General features: G+C 39.1%; 1 protein-coding gene across 2 annotated transcripts in view; it reads left to right on the top strand.

The window, feature by feature from the left end:
* The window catches only part of LOC108604026 (zinc finger protein rotund), a 43,668-nt gene extending 27,386 nt beyond the window's left edge, over positions 1-16,282 (top strand). The window contains exons 1-3 of one of the 2 annotated variants that reach the window (XM_017993276.1): positions 13,573-14,343; positions 14,501-15,533; positions 15,604-16,282. In XM_017993276.1, coding sequence (XP_017848765.1) covers positions 13,573-14,343; positions 14,501-15,533; positions 15,604-15,920 — 2,121 coding nt within the window. In that variant the 3' untranslated portion in view covers positions 15,921-16,282. Of the gene's footprint in view, positions 1-13,572; positions 14,344-14,500; positions 15,534-15,603 lie in introns of those variants that run through there. The other variant, XM_033293983.1, reaches the window with a different exon arrangement.
* Positions 16,283-18,011: the final 1,729 nt, after the last annotated feature.

The following is an 18,011-nucleotide window of genomic DNA, read 5'->3' as shown; positions in this document are numbered from 1 at the left end:
ATGAAAGAACATTAAACTTGTTTTTTTTCCTCCTAACCAATTGTAATACTTTTCGGCCCATTTCAATCTTAACTTTTTGCTAGTAGCAATATTTGCAATATTATTAACTATCAGCTATTTGTTATCAGTTAAAATCTACAATCGTTCTGTCGAAAAATCTTAAAGCTGCATTTAACAGAAAATCTTTGTTTTGTTCTTAGCCGTTTTCAATGTCAACACAATTTTAGTTGAAAAACAAAAGTGATGGTAAACGATTTATCAAAATATCAATGAATTCTAAAGGCGACGAAAATAGCTCAATGACCGCGCTAAATGGATAAAAAATTCATAGAAAAACGGCGGAAAAAAGATTTTAAAAAATGTGTAAAAGCAAAAAAGAAATAACCACGTCGAAAAGCGAAAATGTTAGATCTAAGCGAAACAAAAAGTAAAAAGAAATACCATAGGTAAAACTAAAAAATGTTTTTGACTTTTTGTAAATTTTTCGCGTCTGACAAATGTGTTGCGTAGTTGTCGGCGCAGAGTTTCATTATCAATTTTTAAAGCAGCTACAAAAACAACAATTTGTAGTTTTTTTTTTTTTTTTTTTTGTGTGTGTTTGGTGTTCATTTTTGCCACTGAATAGAGTGGTTTGGCTACGAATGAGAATCAGCAACGGGCGAAATTAACGAACGATGTGGTAAAAGGAAGGAGTTTGATTTTTATATTTTGTTGTCGTTTTTTAGGCGTCAACTACAGCAGCAGCAGAGAAAATAGCACACATACAAATGTGCGCTTGTGTGAGAGTGTGTGTGTGGCATAGGATGACGTTAAACGTGTGTGCGTGTGTGATGGGCGTCGCATTGAATTCGTAGTTATTAATGCGTATTGAAATGCACGTACGTATGTATGCATGTACTCTCTATATATGTATGTATATATACCATACATATATGTATGTGAAGTGGGGGAAAATAAGCCTATATTTGTGTGAGTGTGTGTGTGTGTGTGACTGTGTTTGCAGTATGCGTTTGTTTTCTTTGCATTCAAAGTCCACAAACGCCAGTCACGCATCAGAATAAAGCCATGCAGGGTGGGCTGATCCCAAAGCTCCCCAAACACAAAACACAAATAAAAATAAAAACAAAAAATCCTTCACACTACCCTTTTTGTATGTTGGTTTGCAACAACAACAAAAATTTATAAATACCAAAGTCGAGTACAAATAAAAACCACGTGAAAGCATGCAGTCAGTGCTGCCAGATGGTGTTAATTAATTAAATTACCACATTCCATATTGGATATAAAATATTAGAATTTAAAATTATATGTGGAGCTCACTACAAAAATCAGCCTAAAATCCAAAAATTCAAACAATTATAAATAAGCTTGCAAAAAATAGTTCTAATTCCTAGTATCTAATTCTAATTTATACTGAACACTTATGTTCAATACCTACATTAGTTGTATTACACAAACTAGAATGTTTTATTATGATTCTCTGTTTCAATTGCAACTCCAATATATATCATATATATCATATATATCATATATATTTATGTATATTCTATCGAATAAAATGAAAAACACTTTGCTTTTAGGAAAGTCTAAAAAGAATGTAAAATGCAAAAGCAAAAATAAACCCAAAAACAAATCGAAATACAAAGCTTTGAAAAGCAAAACTTTGTTATGCTTTTGAGCGGGTCATAAGTGTTGTGTGCGAAAGAGACGGCATGAGGCAATGGAAAAAATGGTGCGCTGTGACAAGGCAACAGCGAAAAAAAATGTTTTGCCTTTTTGAAGGGGCGGCTACATGGAAAAAATGCACAGCAATTGGAAATGGAAAAAAATGCAAAGCAACAGAAGCAAAAAAAAATCCTGAGCGGGGAAGTGGTAGTGTAGTGGAAGCTGTGGCAAGGTTGCAATATGGTAAAAAAAAGAAGATATTTAGAAAGAGCAGCAAAGAGTAGGTGAACGTGCAGCAGGAACAGCAGACAAACGATGGTTTCAGTGTAGCGGAAGGAGTGCGATTTGCGGCTGTCAGTATGAATATATACATGCATGTATATCTATGTATGTGTGGTGTGTGTGTGTGTATGTGAACAGGGCTAAGACGAAGGTTGACTGCCGTGGTGGCTTAGGTCAGGGCAGAGACTGTCAGAGGTGTGAGCGCTCGCAAAACATTTTTATTTTTCGCATTCTTACTGCGTTTTCAAGTTGTCTACTGCATTCGCTTTTGGTCTGTGATTTTGACCAGACTGATAAACTGCAGTTGTCACAAGTTGGAAAATGCGTTGTCAATTGCATACTTCTAGGCGGCGTCTAAAATCTAAACGATTTTGGGAAAAAGAAATGCAAATTTTAAAATTAATTTGCAAAGTCAATGGAAAGCTTTTGAAATTCAAATTAAAACAAGCAAAAATTATAAAAAAAACGAAGAGGAAAAAGAGGGAGGAAGCATCAAAGTCGAGCAAAACGAAACGCGGCAAAAAAATGGCCAGACCAATGGTTTGAGTTTGGAGCTTATCTTGGTTTGGTATGCATGGGAAGGTGGGCGCGGGTAGGAACTGAAGGCTGGCAGCAAATTTGGGGCGGCAAAGGCTAACACAACGAAAAAATTCTGTGCGTTTCCTCTATGTATGTGTGTATGGATAGCTGTAAATGTGTGTGTGCGTGGGCAAAAATTCCCCTTTCATTTTTTTACACACAGCATTTTTTGCGCGCTTTTTTTAGAGCCCATCGCTGGCTCCAAACTTGCCTCACTCCAAATTGAGTTTGGGTCAATGTTGACGGCCACCGTAGTACGTTATGTTGCTGTTGTTGTTGTTGTTTTGGCGCTGCTTTGGCAGGTGGCTGCGTTGCTGACTGCGCAGTAGCTAAAAGCAGCGCAGCATTTAAATAGCGCCAACAGCGACGCCGCCTATGCAACCAAAACTTTTTTTGCCATTCTTTTTTACACTTGCTTTCTCTCTTTTTCTCTTTCTCTCTCGCGCTCTCTCTGTCTCTCTCTCACTCTCTCTTTTTGTGTCTGTGTGTGTGTGCGTGGCATTTTTTGCTGCTCGTTTAGTTTGTTTTTGTTATTGCCGCTGCTTTTTTTTTCGAAGTCGCCGCTGTGCATCCCAACGCTTGCCCCTTTGCTGTGTGCGTTGATGATGATGATGTTGTTGTTGTTGTTGTTGCTTTTGTAGTCCAGCGGCGGCCTTTGGTAAGCCAGGCCGTCAACCACCCACACACCCAACGAACACACACAACTACAATTTGCTGCTGCTGCTGCGTTTTGAAGCGCCCGCAACGTCTGTGTTAGTGCGCGTTTTGTCTGTCTGTCTGCCTCCTCTTGCCTGTCGATGTCGTCTCTGCTATGTGCGTCGCTTTGCATCTCAGTGTTGTGTGTGTGTGTGTGAGCGGCGCGACCCCCCAAAAATATATTGTTTCAGATTTTTTCATCACCGCTTTAGTTGAGTTTTTACATTGGTGACGGATCGTGCTCTTGGCTCGGCGCGCGCTCCTGTTCTCCACGTAACGCGCGACGCGGCTCGTCGCTCAATGGTCGACATTCAAAGCGCGCGAGACTTTAGTTCAGCTGTGTGTTTTTCTCTGTGCGCAACATGTTTCTTGAGACGCCACCAATAACACCAACAATAAGCACTACATCAGCAACAGCAACAACAACAAAAACGACGACATTACTAACAAGCAGCGTCCAACGTCTTCGGCTGCTTGCCTCGTCCTTATCCTCGAAGTATTCGTAGTTGTCGATGCAGAAAATCTAAGAAAAAATACAAGTAACAACAGCAATAACAAAAAAATTTCAAAGAGAAGTCCAAAAGGAAAAAATTGCACTAACACTTGCCGCCGTTTCGGTGTTCCGTTTCCGGTTAACTGTGTGCGCGCTTTTAACCTTCTTCCGACTACTATTCTTTGACTCAAGTGCGCGTCGTGTTTATTTATTGTTGCACAAGCAAAGCTCGAATAAAAAACAGAAACAAAAAATAAAACAAAACCAAACAAAGGTCGCACGTGAGCGTCTGCGTATGTCTGTGTGTGTGTGTGTGTGTGTGTGTGTGTGTGAAGGGGGCTTGGCGTATCTTTAAGAAACGCGAGTCGCCATCTCGAGTGTATACATTAGAATAGAAAGCCAAGCAGCTGGTTTTGTTTTCCTTCTTGGCGCCTGTGTACGGCTCTATATGTGTGTGTGTGTGTGTGCATGTGTGTTTGTGGATTCACATATGCTTATAAATAATATATGTTCTTTAGAGTTTTGTTTGACGGCGTGTGCGCTCTTCTTCACATCAGCTGTTCCTTGTGCTTAACATCAAGGTCACAATAGCCCCACGTCAAAATCCGATTCGCCAATATCAAGATAGATTCATTAATTCCTTTTTGTAATTATTATTGATAGAAAAAGTTTACGCTTCATGGAAAATATACACTATCCCATTAATATTTAAATGGAACAATTCAAAGAGCCTACAAATTTGTAGGAAAAACAGTGTATAGATTCGTCGAAAATATGTTGTTATTTTGGGGCCCGAAATATAAAGAAAAAACAATATGAAATTTTGAAAACGACTAAAATAAAAAACATATATATCTTTCATAATTTGGAATTCATTAGATTAAAAAAAACTATTTTCTAATTCCTTTAGTCGCACAAAAATTGAAACGTAAGACTTGAAATAAAGGAATTAAAATCCAGCAAAATATTAGTTAAAAGTGATTATCATCTAATTTAAATAAGGACATTATGTTTTGTGTAATTTGAAAGTTTTGAGTTAAGAATAGCTAGAAAACCCACTCTCGGTTTAAAAAGCTTGTCTATAAAAATTTCAAATTGTAATAACATTACATTATGAATTGAATGAAACCCGTAATTTACTAGTTTCATTTTACATAAAGTAGTCTTTGCCAATTAGTAAAGCAAATAATAATTCAAAGTAAATTATTATTCAATAAAGTGTAAAGCTTAACCTAAACTAACTCCAATAACTTTCAATTCAGGCCGCAAGTTGACTTGCCACTATTTAGGCACCAGCAGTGTCTTTAGCTTAGTCCATGTGATATTATACTGCTTTTGTCTGCTTCAAATAAATCGCTCAGATAATATATAGAGGCTCAATTACGCAGCTGAGCACGTCCATTTAGTTGGGTATGCGTGTAAGATAACTCGAAAACTCAGTCATGCGAAAGGTAATTGTGCAGCACAAACACCTGAGTCCTGAACTTAGTATGATCCTGAGGATCCCGAGGAGTGATATACCCAGTAGAAACCTAATATGCTGAGAAGATGGGACAGCAGGCGCCACACAAGCACTTGCCCGTTAGTTCGTTAATAAGCGAGATTTCACACAAGAATCACACACACATACACACCCACGTACGCAGAAGTAGCGACTTTAAAGCATGCGATAAAAAGATTTAACTACGCATGCGAGCAGTTAATCAGCGTCACTTGCGGCGTGCAGATCGTTGAGCAAAGGAGTCGTTGGAAAAATGAATAAATATTGTTAATTATTAAAAGGCATAATTCGAAAATAAATTGCATAGTGGCAGCAACGTACAATTTATAAATGATTAGTGTAATGTACAATGTGAAATAAAATACGATTAAAATTCATAAGAAAAGAAAAAATAAATAAACAAAGGAAGAAAAAATATCAACTGTGGCGCTTGGCAATGCATTTTTCATCAACTGTTAATAAGTTTCATAAATATGGTTAAAACTAAAAACAATATTAAAAAACAATGTGTGTGTCTGTGCAATTAAAATAAAAAACCAAAGCGCAGTGTGAAAAATGCATTAATCAGCGAATAAAAGCAATAAACTAACAACAACAAAAGCATACATAATACATAATAATAAATGAATAATAAAGGAGTGTGTAATTTTTTGCAAATTTGTTACACATTTTTCAATTAATAACTACCAATGAGGGGTAGGAGCTCAAGCACAGACCGCTAACTGTTAATTAGTTAAAAGCCCTAACTACGCTCAAGCTAAAAACACCCAAGCACACATACACAATGCCCCTGCTTCAAATATTTTTAAAATTTTTTACTTTTATTTGTTTTGCATTTTATTCAATTCAAGGTTTGAGTTACATAATATATTAAACGCGGTTACATAAGCAAACATAGTACATATGTTTGTAGGTTTGAGCAGGTATATGGGTGTGTTTTTAAAGCTTTTTCCCAAATGCTCACTGCTTTCAAACTAAAAGAGGAAAATTTACTTTTTTATTATATTTTATCAATGCTGCGAGTAAAAGTAAATAAAATAACCAATAATAGGTTAGGTTAGGTTAGGCTGGTAGGTCACCTAAGGTAACCTCACATAGACCAACATTGGTCCTTAGTGTTGCCGGGATTTCTATTCTATGGAAAGGCCTTTAGATTACGTTAAGTTCTCGTAACATATTGCTGGTTTTGGTTTGGCGAATCTCAGCAACGATCCAGCATTTAGCCTTGCCGCTGCTTTTAGTGATGGTAGCTCGTACACATTGAGGTACTTTTTGCGCGTTCTTGCCAGCGCCGGGCACTGGCATAGTAGGTGTTCTAGAGTTTCTGTAACACTTCCTTCCTATGAAGTTGTATCAAGCATTTTAAGGCAATTAGTGCCTCCTCGCTGCTCTCTGTCCATCTGTCGCTCCCTGTTTTGAGTTGGCATTGAATTGCCGGTTGCTTAGATAGAAGTTTCCGAGACAGCAAGTCTCTGAGACCTTCTCTATATTCGCACAGAAGGTTCTCCAGCAGCTTCTTTTGCCTCTTCTGACATCAGTTTTAAACTGTCATATTCTTGTTTTATATTCATTCCATACGATCTCTTCGTCCGCTTATTTTGCTAGACTGAAGAGCTCGTAGACTTCTTTTCGTGAGTCTTTTAATGCCGGTGTCCACCATGCTGGTTTACCTTCTCGTCTTTGTGTTGATGGTTTGCATGTTGCCTTGTACGCCTTCAGAATGCTGTTCCCTAGATTCTCCACCAACTTCTCTAGGTCACTTACTGAGGCAATTTTGGGACATTTTGCTAAACTTAACTTAACTTTTTCTTTATATTTTACCCAGTCGGTATTCCTTGGGCTTCTGTATGCTGACTTTGGCTTGTAGCCGTTATATTGAGCGTTAAATTGTATATATTTATGGTCAGAAAAGGAGTGTCTTTGTAGGACTCTCCATTCTGTGACCTTAGAGTGTTTACCTGAACTAACCGTAATGTCTAGGACATTGGACGAGGTTGGGCCCACATACGTAGGTTCCTCTCCGATGTTTTCTATACCAACATTAGTCTCTAGTAAGAATTCTAAGAGTGACTCACCCCTTACATATGTATCTGTGCTGCCCCAGATGCCATAATGTGCATTTGCATCCATGTCAGCTATGAAAAGTCGTCTTTTAGTTTTTGCGTCAAGAATCAGTCGCCGAAGTTCGTCAGTCTGCGCTGGTCGGTCGTGCGCCAAGTAGCCAGAAGCAAGCAGCAGTGGGTCGTCTTTATCGCCCTCAAGCGCTACGATCGTTACATCGTCAGTACTGTAATTAGACATTAGATAGGCATAGATGCCTTTCCTTACCAGGATGGCAGCTCTAATTCTGTTTTCCGGTGTCGGGTAGTATATGTTGTAGTTACTAAAGTTTAGTCCAGAGACCTTGTTGCTCGACGCTAACCAAGCCTCCTGGACCAGAGCTACATCGGCGGGCCCTTCCTCTATGGTTAAAATTAGCTCCGCCGACGCCAGTTTACTTTTATGAAGGTTGAGCTGAATTACCTTCATTATCGGGTAAGTTCAGCTCCGATGCGACTTCTATGATAGTGCTGTCGGCATCACCTTCTTCTTCGTCGTCTGCGTCAAACTCGACAGAGGATGTCGTGTCCTGCATATCTAGGTTATCGATGGCCTCGATCGTCAAGCACGAGCGTATTCGTGTTTCCATCGTCCGGGTGGCGTTTCTTGAGGCGCAGGTATACGCTGCCTACGCCCCACGCCATCTTGCCGAACCTTTTGTAGAGCAGATCCTCGGCCACCTTTCCGATCTGAATGATCACGCATAGCCCCTCACTCGTTGGTTTGACGGCATGCAAGACTTTCCAGTCGTCGGTGGGCACGTCCGGATTCTGACATTTCAGGAGCTTCAAAGCCTGCTCCGTCGGCATGACCCTGGGGAAAAGTACCTTCGCTTTTGGTACAGACGGAATCTGCATTCTATCCACCACCCCCAGCTTAGCACCTTCCCATGGGGCCGGCATTTTTTTTAATGCTTCAGTGACCCATTTTAGGGTGTGGACATCTTTGCAGCTTAGGATTTTCACGCCATGGAACCACCCCGCCCCATCTAAAGATGTAGGCGCAGCACACGCTTGTTCCATCGTGGCCAGCAGAGCATCCCGAAGACTCGCCTCGGTCTTTTGCCACTGCTCTGCCGACATCTTCCCCTTCGGGTCGCTTCTGTCTATGAGTGCCACGACTAGGTGCCGTTTGGCTATCTCGCTGGCAGTCGGCTTCCTGAAGCGTTTTTTGTGTGCCGGGAGTGTTTGGCGTTTGCTTGACGGCGCACCCATCTTCTCGGACTCTGTTGAGCGCTGGCGTTTTATAGCCTGCTCGTCTTTGTTGTTGTTGGTCGTGACCTGTTGCCACGGCTTTTCTGTAAAGTAACTTCCGCTATCTTTGATTTGGGATTCAGCCCAGGCCAGATGGCTCCTCTCCTCAGGGGTGAAGTAGCCTCTATCCTTGAGCCGGTCCTTTACCTTGATAGCGGCTTTGTATTTAGACTTGGCCTTGTTGGCCTCTTTTCACCCCACAGGCCTGTCCTTCTTTGAGGTGCCAGTACTTGGTTGGTCTTTGCAGCCCACATCTGTATCGACGGCGGTACTGCGTTCTAGTTTCCTTTCCGGGAATCACCCATAGCGTTTTAGGCCTACCGCTAGGCACCCCCAACCATCGTCTAGTTGCAGCGCCTCCAATGTACCCGAAGGCCATCCAGGGTACGCTGCCGCTAAACCTTAGCTAGATGCCGCAGTGTCCGGGATGCCCTTTGCTCCAAGGCACTATGGTGCATATTGCCCAGCCGGCACCCTCGGAGTGGCTTCAGTTGGAGGGTTTTTATCAGCCATAATAATAATAATGCTATTATAAAATATGTAAGCTATTGATTATGTAATCAGCGATCTAAGTGCAACTAAACGTGTCCCTACCCTAGACTGGTGCTTTTAGCTCCTATTTTAATTAACTATACTTTGGATCCAAGTTCTGTTTGGCTACCTCAAGGATTCAATTGATTGCTCATCTTTCCCCTCTCTCGTTTTGTCACATTTTCAGCAGAAAGTTTGTTCAGTTTCTTTATTGATGGGCTCAATTATGTATTTCCCGCCAACTGTTGCTTCTTCTGTCCATTGTCCAGAAAATGGGTTTGCTTGGGGTTAATCCGTTTTCAAATAACAACTGGAAAATTCATTAACTTAGCTGAGACCACAGTCAAGTCGACAGTTCGACTTCTGAGCTTACACTCGCTATTAAAACTGTATGGTTGTCTATTTCCAAACTTAAAAAAATAAGCTCGTGATACTTGGTTAGCTAAAAAATAAGCTAGGTAGAAAGGTTTAAGTTCTACTTCGTCTATCGTATGTTAAGCTTGACATACGAATTTCTTCTTCATATGAATTTATTTGTCCTATCCTGTTTTTATAAACCTTTTCATTTCTTATTACAAATATGTTATGAATTTCTTCTTCATATGAATTTATTTGTTTGTTGTTTTTATAAACCTCTTCATTTCTTATAACAAATTGAAAAAGGGACTTATAATGTTCTGCATATATATGTGACCGAGACAAGGAAGTTTTTCATCAAAAGACAAACTAAGCCATGTCCGTTTGTATTGGCGTATATACGTTTAAAGCTAAAGCAGATCGACAAAAACAAAAACTGGCAATAGAACTTAAGTGTTTTTTCTTCAATTTGAGAGTTCGATTTGACTTTTTATACACTTTGACATTTTTGTAAAAAATGGAAAAAGGTATTATGAAGTTTTGCATGTATGTAACCGGGAGAAGGAGGCGTGGCAGACCCCATAAAGTATATATATTCTTGATTCAGCTCGTTGATCAGATGTCGATATAGCCATGTCCGTCCTGTCGTCTGAATGTCTGAATGTTCTCAGCAACTATAAGAGCTGAGCAACCAAATTTGGTATATGGGTGCTCCTATATCCCAAACCCGAACGCTTTTATTTATTTTTTTTTTATTTCCTCCCCCCTCCCCCGCAAATCGGAAAAAAACAATATATAAGGCAGTAGAAAAATCTAAAGAAATAAATCACAAAATTGCCTAGTCATGTTTTCGACCGATTGTGTGAAAGTTTCAAAACGATCGGATAAATAACCTAGGAATTATCCACATTTCAATTTTTAATATAGACAGCGGGGTTCACGTGCTGACGCGCCATACAAACGTCGCTGCCGACGCAGCGGCGCCGTCGCTGCTGACGCTACAGCGAAAACGAGCTGTGACGCGTTAGCTGTTTTGTGTGTATGTGTTTGTAGTGTATGCGTGTGTTTGCTGCGATACCCTGTCAAAGTGTATTTAAATGTTGGTGGCGCCCAACTTTAACCTGTCCACTTGTTTTCTTTTGTAAATGAAATAAAAAATTTTTTACTGCTCCCTCCACCGCAAATCGAAAAAATCGATTTAGGCCCACAAAAAAGTCCGTAAAAATCTAAAATAAATCACACAAGCTTTGTTTTTGACCGATACCAAAAATTTCAGAATTTTTTTGGGCCCAACTTTAATGCACTCATTCATTTCATTATAGTAACGGGTTTTTAATGCTCAAAGAAGTATACAATTAAGGATTACTGGACCTATGTTAATATACATAATATTTGATAAACATTTTATATATATTTCATAAGCTTGTCTGTGATATACCAATTTCTTATATTGAAATATATTCTACTCGTATATTCTACTTATAAATATACATACATACATAGTCAAGTACATAGTCAGTCAACTGACTTTTTAGTGAGCAAGCCTTTTAACAATAGAGTTTTGTTTTTCAATCGTTATAATTTTTGATGGTGTGATGAAATATTTTCTGCTTAAAATCAAAGACTGCTCTTCTCCAGTGTTGAAAGCTGTTCTAATGTGATGTGGATGTGAACAATACTAAAGCAAACTTATAGTGCGTATAATTTGATTTACAACAACAACCAAACTTTTCATGGCTCAACCATGTTTTGTTTTTCTATTCTTTAAGGTCGATCTAACCTTTTTTTGAGGCAAGTTAACAAAAAGCTTAAAAATATGTTTTGGTTCGGATCATTGCAACTCCCAATGGATATGGATGACATCAAGACCTTTTCCTATTTTTAAGTACTGTAACTCTGCTAGACACGTTACTTAAGCTTGCGGTGTTACCTGGCATAAGAGAACAAAGAATGTTGATTATCTAATATGTTGTTCTAGCTTAAGTATGCCTATGCTAGTCCCGAAACGAATATTTTTCAATTCTAGCCTCTTAACTCACGGATATCAAGTACGAAAGCTAATACTGGTTTGAAATCAGTAGTTATGCTCATACATTTTCAATTTGAATATTCAAAAATACATTCATGGTCAGTGCTTTCATCTAAGCGCTAAACAAACAAATACATTGCAATCAACACTGACATACATATTTATGTGTGCAACAAATGGATGAATGAATAATATGCGGTGCTTAGATATACATATATATAGCTAAAGCGTAAATAAATAATAAAAGTGAAAAATCTAAACTTTCACCTGTCAGAGCAAATATGCAAAATCGTCTGCTCCATGTCTGTGCTTTAGTGCCTTGCCCTTAAAAACAAAACAAATAAAAAACAGCGACCCAGACTGAAACTCGCAAACATTTACACACAAAACGCTTTTTTATGATGGGAAAAAATCTAATCGAAGGGCGCGAAAAGCAAAAACAAAACATCGCCCAATAGTCAATAGTCAAATTGAAAAGCTTGAAAAGACCGCAGAGACCGGAATAAAATCTGAAAAGATAAATGCGTGGTGAAAAAGTAATTCCGGAATACGAAAAAAAAAATGGACAGTATGACAAAGCAATTGGAAATGCAAAACAAACAAGTGGACAAATTAAAGTTGGGCGCCACCAACTTTTAGAATACACTTTGACTAGGGCATCACAGCAAACACACATACACACAAACAGCGGACGCGTCACAACTCCTTTTCCGCTGTAGCGTCAGCAGCGACGCTGACGCTGCGTCGCAGCGACGTTTGTATTGCGCATCAGCACGTGACCCCGCTGTTTATATTGAAATTTGAAATGTGATAACTCCTAAGTTATTAAACCGAACTTTCTAAAATTTTCGGTATCGGTCACAACCATAACAAGTCGTTTTTGTGAAATATTTTTTTTTAGATTTTAAATATTTTTTTATTGTTTAATATCGTGTTTTTTCGATTTGGGGGGAGGCGAGAGGAAATAAAAATAATAAATTAAAGCGTTGGGGTTGGATATAGGAGCACCTACAAAAAATATCTCAGCCTTATAGTTGCTGAGAAACAGGTGCTCAAACATTCAGACGGACAGACGGACATTATATCGACTCAGCTCGTCGAGCTGATCAAGAATATATATACCCCATAGGGGGGTCTGCCACGCCTCCTTCTCCCTGTTACTTACATTTGAGCAACTTTCATAATACCCTTTTTCCATTTTTTCACAAAAATGTCTAAGTGTATAATGACGTCAGATTTAGAATTAAACGCATGGTTTGAAATAAAAACAAACTATGTATATTTATATTTCTAGCAATTCGGTAGCTACCAATTTTTTTTTTATTTTAGTTTAATCTCTTGTTTAAAAGCTAGATATTAGACTCGAGTAGTCTTTGCTATGCGACGAACTTGTTACGAATATATTAAAATGCCATTAGCAACAGGCATTAAATCTAATTGATAGTGCGAAAATAATAAAACAGCTGTTCAGAAGGCAAGTGCTAGACAAAAGAAGTTAGTGAGCACGCACAAAGAGAGCGCGAGCTTTTATTAGTGCAGTGCCGAATGCACGCACAAAGAAGAGCTGGAATGGAATGGAAGAAGAATGGAAGCGCAAAGAACGGTTTTTTATCCAAATAGTCAACTTTTTGCTGCTCATATTACGGCACTAAATCAATTAAATCTTTACGAATAAGAATCCATTAAAGTTGGCGCAGCGAACTTTGGATACACTTTTTCTAGGGTATCACAGCAAGCAGTGTGAGTTTTCGCAGTAGCATAACATACTAAGTTTGTCTGTATGAAAAATTTTTATGTTGTTTATCGATATAGTAATTATAATTATATGCAATATTTCTTCACTTTAATCCGAAAGAGCTGGCACACACAGATATTTGTTTAAGTACTTAAGGAATTTGAAACCTGTGTAACAAAAATGCAATTAATTGCTGCTTATTCGCAATCAATTTATTATAAAAAGCTTTTAAGTTTATTTACTAAGGTTCCTTTCTTACGGATTTGTATGAAATACATCAGTAAAATAAAATTTCAATAAAGACAATTAAGACAATTTATCTAAAGTTGTAAAAAAAAAACCAAAAACTAAATGGAAGGTCGCTTGGTTGAATATCGTCCTTTGGGTGGTGGCCTCGACTATCATCACAGCTCGCCGCTTATCGGCGAGATTCCGCCCGCAGGCGGTGACTACAGCCATGCTGTGCATCGCTCCATTGACCATCTACGTAACAGTTTAAACGAGCGCGTGGCTCTTGGACCGCTCAGCGTGTTTTCCAATACTCCCGATCTGCGCAGCTCAGTATTGAGCTACAGCCAACAATCGCATCACCAACCAACAACACAACACCAGCAGCAACACCAACAACAGCAGCAGCAACAACAACAACTTCATCAGTATCATTTAAGCGGCGGCGGAGAGCCACTGCATCAGCCAAAGCCGAGCTTAGACAGCAGCACTGCCGTCCCTGTCGAGGTGGCAGTTGCTTCCACAGCCGCCGTCAGTAGTAACAATAGCAGCAACAACACAAAGCATGTGAACGATGCTGTTGTGAGCAGCAGCAGCAGCGTTAGCAGCACCGCGGGCGGAGTGTGCGGCTCTTCAGCCCCCAGTGGCTCGACACGTGGACGCAAATCACGCATCTATCCGAATCCCAACCAGCACATTGTGGTGACCAGCAATAGCGTAGACAATGGTGGCATACGGATGCAGAACGCGACGCAGAACGAGCGCAACACCCAGAATAATCCCAACTCCAACAGCAATTCGACCGCTGTTAGTGGCAGTCTGTCCAGTAGCAATGGCATCTCATCATCCACCAGCTCGCCGCATCATATGACTCATGATGTCAAAGACACTAAGGTGACAGTGGGTGGGCAACCAGGGGGTGGTCGGGTCGTTATATCTGCATTTTAGTGAATAGCAGCAAATTAGAAACCTATTTTTTAGCTGAAACTTTCTTTTACTTTTGGTAATCTATAGTTTCATATTCTTTTCCATTTGCCTATGTACTTTGCAGATTTTTAGCTCCAAGGCGGATCTGCAGCTGCACACACAGATTCATATGCGTGAAGCGAAGCCGTACAAGTGCACGCAGTGCTCGAAGGCTTTTGCCAACTCGTCCTATCTGTCGCAGCATACCCGCATCCATTTGGGCATCAAGCCGTACCGCTGCGAGATTTGCCAACGGAAATTTACGCAGTTGTCGCACCTGCAGCAGCACATACGCACCCATACGGGCGACAAGCCGTATAAGTGTCGGCATCCCGGATGCCAAAAGGCTTTCTCGCAGCTCTCCAATCTGCAGTCGCACTCCCGCTGTCATCAGACGGACAAGCCGTTCAAGTGCAACTCGTGCTACAAGTGCTTCTCTGACGAACCGTCTCTGCTGGAGCACATACCCAAGCACAAGGAGTCCAAGCACTTGAAGACGCATATCTGTCAATATTGCGGCAAGTCCTACACGCAGGAGACCTATCTGACTAAGCATATGCAGAAGCATGCCGAACGTACAGACAAGCGTCCTCCCATTGCGCCTGGCAGTGCGGCGGCGGTTGCAGCGGCTGCTGCTGCTGCTGCAGCGGCCACCAGCAATGTTTCAGCAACAACAGGCAGCAATTCGGTGCAACATCAGCGACAAAATTTGGCCTTGCCACCGGTTTCAATAGCGCCAAGCGACAATAGCTATTGGCCCAAGGTAAGTCCTGACTCGGCGGCCACCGCCAATGCCAATGCCAATGCCATGGAGGTCATGCATCAGCAGCAGCAGCAACAGCAGCAGCAACAGCAACAACAACAACAGCAGCAGCAGCATCATCATCACACCCAACACGGTGTGCCGCCTCAACAGCATGCACCGCCACAACAGCAGCAACAGCAACCGCAACATCATCACCCACAACAACAGCAACAACAGCCACCGCCGCAGCATAGCATGGAGGCGCACTATGCGCAACCAACGGTTCCCAACACGGGCCAAAGCAATGGTCATGCACCAGAGCAACTACAGTCGCATCATCGCATCATGCCCGATCCAGGGCGGGAGGATATTGGTAAGCGTACTCTCACTAAAGCTCGCAGTTTTAGGCCCAGTATCTCATCTGCTGCTGTTTATATTTGCAGTGTCTACACCCAGCACCGTCGGGCCATATGATGCCGCTTCTCTAACGAAAACCACCAGTAATTCTGCTTTTACACCAATCAACTCAATGCCTCCGCACTTAAACTCACTGAGCCACCATCCCATGGCTCAGCGGCCGTATCTCTATGATGCCATTAGCTTTCCGAATAAAAATGTCAATCAGAACAATGCCAACGCTTTCCCCAATCAGCTCATTTCGTTGCACCAGATACGCAACTATGCTCATCAGCCGGCTGGCCTAATGCCAGGTGAGCATCTGCTGGGTGTAAGCGTTGGCCCCGGCAAGGACAAGGGATAGCTAACGTCTTTCTTTTAAGTTGGCCTGGCCACCCACCACCCCTCTTATTCTAGTGTTATCAATCCTTGATACTGTGTTGACCGCCGAATTCGATGATGCAATCTCGAAGATGCTCGAAGCGTTTATTAGTTTTTACCAAGGAATATTTATGCGTGTTCATGCATATGTACATATGTGTGTGTGTGTGTAATCGCATAATTATGAATTTGCCCATACCCTGTACAGTATTAATTTGTAGTTAGTGATAACCTAAGTTGAATGGGCTCGTAGACTTTAGCGTTGTGTGCTATACTCTCAAAATACTTATTTTCACTAAGAATTTCGTTAATGGCCAACTCAAAGTATTCTAATTTAACCGTCCATCTCTGCTTTAAATAATATTTCAATCACCAAATTTCGGATTGATTTCATAAAAAATTTCAAATTCATACTTCGAAAGTTATGTAATTGTTTTTAATACAGTACATTTTCGATATAATAGTTCTAATATTGATTCAAATTTATGGTAAAATAAATGCTGAAATCAATCTATCATAATTTCATTCAATTCGTAAACTACGCAAGGAATTTTTAATAAACAACATTCCTAAAAATACATTTCTCAAAAATATTTCTAAAATCTTCTTTTTAAGTTGTTACACTTCAATATTGAGGCCTGTACCCACCTTCACACTCTCTATAATACCGCAGATATATAAATTAAGTGTTTTTGCAATGTGTATGAAATATTTTAGGACAGGTATGATAATTATTGCTAATGTAAATATTTTGCAGGCTTAAAATATAGATTTTATTTAAAGCGTAAACGGATCTCGCAGTTAAGACCTACAAAAGATAGCACCATCAAAGCATACTATTAACTACAAACTATGATATATGATATGTACATATGACACTATATATAATAATAAATGTATGTAATGTAATCAAATACATTTACAAATAGAGTTTTTAAAGTATACCAATATATATAAATATATATATTTATATATATATAAAAATATTTCTAAAAGAAATCAAATTTAAGCAATACAATTTAAAGATCTTTACATACTATGAAGTAAACTTATAAACTTTAAAGAAAGCCTAAAAATAAATGTATTGTAAAAAAAGGCATTTCATTGCGTTGAGAAAGATATTTTTGGTAAGACTGAAGAGATCAAAATTATACATCAAGAACGACATTTAAATAGAAATTAACGCAAACTATCAAACTAAGACAAACTGTAAACTGAATGAGTCCTAGCATTCAATATTAACTGGCGGTAATTGAAACATTATTAAATTTAGTTGTTTTGGTAACATTATTAATGAGACACTTTGTAATAGCTAGTACTTAATTCCAAGCAGTAAACTTTCAAGTTATGCTATCTAAAAAAAAAATGCTTACAAAAATTCACCAGAAATATAAGTTTAAAAAAAAATAAGCTAAAATTAAGCATAGCAAATGGAAAACATGTTTCAATTCAAACAACTTAACAAGAGTATATATAATATAAGTGAAGAAAACTACATACAAATCCAACTATACATACAAGTACTTACATATGTAATTGCCAATAGTAGTTGTGTGTGCGTGTTTTAGTTAATGTAAATCAACATTTATTTTTAGCTATTAAAATCAAATCATAATAAAGCTATTTAAAATGTTCACAAAATTACATAAAACACTCTTTGATTTTCTTTTTTTTTTTTTAATTTTTTTTTTTTTTGTTTTATTTTTTATTTTAATGAAGTTCTGCTGTGCCTATGAGAAACTCTTAGGCACAGCAGAACTTCAATTAAACAATTCAAAAATTACATTTTATTTTGTCTTTTGCAATAATAGACGTTTGTTATCATGTGAAAGGCTAGCCGCCATCTCCGTCTTCTATCTGATCAACCATAAACTCCTCGCCACTTCAATAGGACACCCTGTACGTATTCTGAATTGTATTGTAAAGTAACGGAATATTTTTTTTTTTTTTTTATTTTTTTAATTATTTATTTAATGTCAACTAAGAGCAGTCGACAAAAACAAGCAAAAGAAAAAATTACATTATAGTATTTATATAGAAAATATGTAATTGATAGAATAGAACTTGAATCGCC

Source organism: Drosophila busckii, chromosome 3R (assembly GCF_011750605.1).
Source record: "Drosophila busckii strain San Diego stock center, stock number 13000-0081.31 chromosome 3R, ASM1175060v1, whole genome shotgun sequence".
NCBI lineage: Eukaryota > Metazoa > Arthropoda > Insecta > Diptera > Drosophilidae > Drosophila > Drosophila busckii.
The sequence above is the reverse complement of the archived record's forward strand: the minus strand, read 5'-3'. Positions and strand labels throughout refer to the sequence as shown.